At 33.5% G+C, this 4,796-nt stretch overlaps 1 protein-coding gene across 1 annotated transcript; it reads right to left on the reverse strand.

Annotated features, from left to right (window-relative positions):
* Positions 1-418: 418 nt before the first annotated feature.
* Positions 419-2,449, reverse strand: LOC107934283 (non-classical arabinogalactan protein 31). The gene is made up of 2 exons (XM_041115756.1): positions 1,397-2,449; positions 419-869 (listed from the first exon to the last, which is right to left on the reverse strand). Exons 1-2 carry the CDS (start codon positions 2,079-2,081, stop codon positions 574-576), a joined length of 981 nt encoding a protein of 326 aa, XP_040971690.1. The 5' UTR covers positions 2,082-2,449; the 3' UTR covers positions 419-573.
* Positions 2,450-4,796: the final 2,347 nt, after the last annotated feature.

The following is a 4,796-nucleotide window of genomic DNA, read 5'->3' on the forward strand; positions in this document are numbered from 1 at the left end:
TCATCAGTGAAAAGAAACTAATAGATAATTTTGCCTAAATACATTTGACCCTGTTAAGACGGGCATTATTTATACTGCAATTTTCACTTGGCGTCATCGAATCGAAAGCAAAAATATGGGGACACACCATATCCAAAGCCCATCATTGCATAAGATTTCTTGACAAACGGACACTTACTTACATGACTCTCGTAACATTAGCAATCAATCTCAATAGGCCGAAAGGATATAGCAAAAGGCCAAACCTAGTTCTGCTGACGAGTACTTCCATTTTTCAATAAATAATCAATTTATAAATCTTAAAAAGTCATATATGTCTGCCACTAGGTAGACAACACACTCCTTCCCATGGTCACTTATTTTTCTTTGTTCTGGTCGTCGTAATTAATGGATATCATTACGATTCCTAGAAATAATGTAGTCAAAGTAGAAATCGATTGATTATTCGTCTGTAATCTATTTTCACACAAAGCAATACACTGAACAAAATGCGATTACAATAAGCTAGGGAACTCGTAAGTACTGGTAACACATTAAGAGCAACAACAAAGGAAAAGAGTGGAATCTAAGTTTCTAGTAGCATTTGGGTTCGAAAGCAAATGGCCCAACGGTGTATAGAATAAACGGAAGCTTATTCGCAGTAAATGGCTTCTCGGGCCTCAAGGTAGCTCCCTTCAATCCACCATGGAGATTAGATGGTTTGCTGCATTTAGCCATTGGCGATGATACTAGAGACACTGTGCATTTGTGGGCTCCAAAGCTGGTGACGGTCTTTGGTGCTTGCAGGAAGAAATAGCCATTCTTGTCAGTTTTCGCAGTGGCCTCTTGCTTGTATTTGGTGTTCTTGCATGTCAGCTTTACAGTGGCGCCTGTAAAAATCGAAACCAATGTGCTCAGTCTAGTCAGTACTACTCGAGTTAGTTTTAAATTAATTAACTCTGCAACGGGAAAAGAAAAAGAAGCTAATGGGTTTTTTCCTTTTGTTTCAACATAGGGTTCCATGACAATGCAATGCATGCCCAGTCATTGATGTTGTAGAAACCTAGAAGTATGAGCTCTAACGTTGAAAAAAGGTAAAGTTTGCTGCTTTAACTCATAAAACGCCAAGCTATTGATGTTACCTCACAGAGTAAGTTAAAATCCAAGAAACCATTTCTCTCTCTCTCTCTCTCTCTGAACTCAAATTTAAAATGCAAGTTTCCCATTCAAACAAACATGAAAGTCACATGCATGCCTAAATCAAAATGATTATACCATTAAAAAGAAAGACGTACTAGGGCTAATGATTCTCGATGCAAATGAATATAACCAAGCATTGCACTTAAAGGTTTTGTTTAGTGAAAAAGATGTTAATTTTAATCTCTTTTTTAAGTATAATGATAGGTTTCAAACTGACCCAAAATAGGTTTTGCTCCCAACAGGGTGTTGGATCCAGCGTATTTGCATGACTTGCAAAAAACAACGCCCTGAACAGCCACTAGGCTCCTTTGTGGTTTAGGATAAGTAGGCGGCTTAGCTGGAGAAGGCGATGGTGGAGGATATGTCGGTGGATGCACTGGTGGCTTAGTCGGGGGCGCAGTTGGCGGCTTAGTTGGAGGATAAACTGGTGGCTTGGGTGGAGGGGCGTAAGTTGGTGGCTTGGTCGGTGGCTTGGGCGGAGGAGCGTAAGTTGGCGGCTTGCTGGGTGACTTGGGTGGAGGAGCGTAAGTTGGCGGCTTGCTGGGTGACTTGGGAGGAGGAGCGTAAGTTGGCGGCTTGCTTGGTGACTTGGGTGGTGGATAAACTGGAGCAATCTTGGGTGCTTTGGGTGGGGGGTAAACAGGTGGGTGAGTTGGGGGCTTAGTAGGGGAAGGGGTTGGCTGGTGGGGATGCGGATGCGGATGCGGATGCGGATGCGGATGGGGATGGTGATGGTGGTGGTGGTGGCTTGGTGGGTGAGCAGGTGGCACTACAGGCGAAATTCCATGGTAATGAGGAGGCAAAGCCTCAGGCAAGATCTGAGAAGACACCGTGAAGCTACTCAGTACGAAAAGGGAAAGGTGCAGGAGCAAGGCAGCTTTAGTTGCTACTGCAAACCCCATATTTTGCTTGAAGCTTAGCTGTAAGAGACTTGAAGAGAGGTGGTGAAGTTAAGTCCTTCTAAGAACTGCATTTATAGGGGTTAAGCCGTGATTCTCTGCGGTTTTTAATCATGAAAATCTTGTTTTACAATAGAGTGAGGGAGTGGGGTTAGGGCCCTAATAGTAATTAAAAATCTATTCAATGTACGGGTTAATCAGAATCCATAAAATTTACACTTATGAAAATAGGGTTCATGACCTTAAATGCATAAACCAATTTAGAATGGTTTTTCAGCAGGACATTATTATATTGAGTGATTGATTCAATTTAGCTTTAATTTTGTAGCCAAGTACTTGGGCATGGCACATGCATGCAGAAGAAAAATGGAAATTCTACCCATACATACATACGGTGCAAGAAAATGTAGAAGTTTCCAAGGACTTCGTGTAGTGGACCCTTTTATAAAATTAGATTTATTCCATTAAATAAAAGATTAGGCCTCTAAAATTATGAAGCTTGTTCCTTTGGTTAGGGCAATCATAGAGTAGGCTTGAACGTTGAACATAAAAGGAAGATAAAGTTGATGTCTTTAGGGTAAAATGATAGGAATCCGAGCTGCCTTGGATGAGAATATTGTCCTTTTCAAGGTTTTTTTTTTTTAAACTTTTTCTAACACAATAATGGTTCAATATCATTTTCATTTTCTAGAAATAAATGTTTATTATTTTAAACTATATTTATAATATTATATACAGCAAGCCAGGTGCTGGGCTGGCAGTACCGAATTTCATGAAAAAAATTTTATTCAAGTTTTTTAAAATTTTAAATTAACAAAAATAAAATTATATTTTAACTCTTTAAAAATAATAAAATTTTAATTTAATTTTTTAAAATTTATATTTTTACTATTACATAAGTTACAATTTAATTTTAGCTCCTAAAAAAATTTTATAATTCTTCCTGCAACAAGCTTGTTCAACCTTAAATCAACTGCTATTGTTGTAATTATAAAAAAAAAAAGAGAGTTTCCTCGGATTTAAAAGTTTCAAAGTTGTATCAAAAAATATTATATAAAACAAAACAGATCAATTGAAAGTGTGCTCACTTTTGCTTTTGTAAAGATTTTCCAAGTCACATTTTTAACCTTGGTATAGTTTTTTTTTTTAAGATTTATTTTGGGTATACAATTATTTATTTTTTAAATTAATTTCAATTATACATTTGAAAGCGTAATTGTTATATTTTTAGTATTTAAAATATGTTTTATATATTAATATTAAATTTTATAAACAATTTATATTAATTACTTAAAAATATTAAAAATTTATATTTTTATATAACAATTTATTTTTATAATTTTATTACAATTGAAATTAATATTTTCATATTCAGTGTTATTTGAAATAGGCTGAAACTTATTTGTATATTAACCCAAAAATAAGAATTGAACCGATCTTTAAGTGAATTACTTGAAATTAGTAAAAATTAAAAGTCAAAATAAAATTTTTTTACTAATTTAATTGATTTTTATATTTTTTAAACAATTTATTTTTATTTTATAAATTTTTTAGTTATTTATTTTATTATTATTAGAATAACAATCGAACCAATTAAATTAAGAACTCTCGGCTCATTCGACAAATGGATAGGTTATTATAATATTGTTTCATATATTAAATTAAGGCAAATAAATTAATAAAACAAATTACATTGAGAGAGAGCATATGGGAATGGGAGCGGAGTCAGTGTGGGGAAAAGAAGGAAAAAAAAACCACTGCACCTTCGCCACGTTGCTATCTCTAATAAGGAAACTCTTGTGACGATAAAAATAGACATGGGAATGCAAACAAAATATTGGGCCAACGGTTCTTTCTTCTCACTTTTTATAAGGACAAGATTTAAATAGATTAGAGGTTCTATTAATTAAACAACCATTTTGTTCTACATCACACGTTTTTTAATTATGGGTATTTTTTTTATCAATTTATCATCCAATTAAGTATTTCATCGAGATTATTTTTTATCAATTTTTATTAATTGTATTAACAGGAGAATGATGTGACTACTGAAAAACTAATATAATAATAAATTTAATTTTCCAACTTTTAGGTATTATATAATTTAGTTTTAGTTTTAAAAAATTAATACTCAAATTTTACAAATGATTTTAATTCATCCTAATTCTAATTTTTTTTTTAAAAATACATATATATTTTAAATTTATATAATATTAAATTTAAATATATATAAATATTTTTAAAAATATAATAATAATTTTATATTTTATATTAATATTAATATTAATATTAAATTTAAAAGAACCCTCCCCTCCACCAATTCTATGGCTCTATATTTTCCAATGATTGGATGCTTGTCTTCTTCTCCACGTCTTCTATCATTTCATTGTTCAAGCTCTTAAGCTCCTCTCTTGACTCAGGTTTAATAGGCAGATGCGTTCTGTACTGATGTCTTGATGCAAGGATAAGAAAGACCAATAAATTTATAAATCCCAACACTGCAAATAACCAGTAAATGTTATTTAACTTTCATTTATTCAGATTGGTCCTTAGCCAGCTCTTTTTAGTCGCATGATCCACGATATACACAAATAAACTGCCCACAAAGAACCCCATTGAAATGGTGGTAAGGAAAAGCCCTGCGCTCATGGATTTCATTCGATCTGGTGCCTCTCTAACAAAGAACTCAAGTTGTCTAACATAAGCAAAAGCTTCCCC

The sequence above is a fragment of the Gossypium hirsutum genome, chromosome A06, assembly GCF_007990345.1.
Source record: "Gossypium hirsutum isolate 1008001.06 chromosome A06, Gossypium_hirsutum_v2.1, whole genome shotgun sequence".
NCBI lineage: Eukaryota > Viridiplantae > Streptophyta > Magnoliopsida > Malvales > Malvaceae > Gossypium > Gossypium hirsutum.

What these genes read in the sequence shown, in the direction of transcription:
- LOC107934283 (XM_041115756.1), bottom strand. Translation starts at nt 2,081, where the DNA reads ATGGGGTTTGCAGTAGCAACTAAAGCTGCCTTGCTCCTGCACCTTTCC. An exon ending in GGGAGCAAAACCTATTTTGG is followed by an intron (nt 870 to 1,396) that starts GTCAGTTTGAAA and finishes CGATTTTTACAG; the next exon opens with GCGCCACTGTAAAGCTGACA.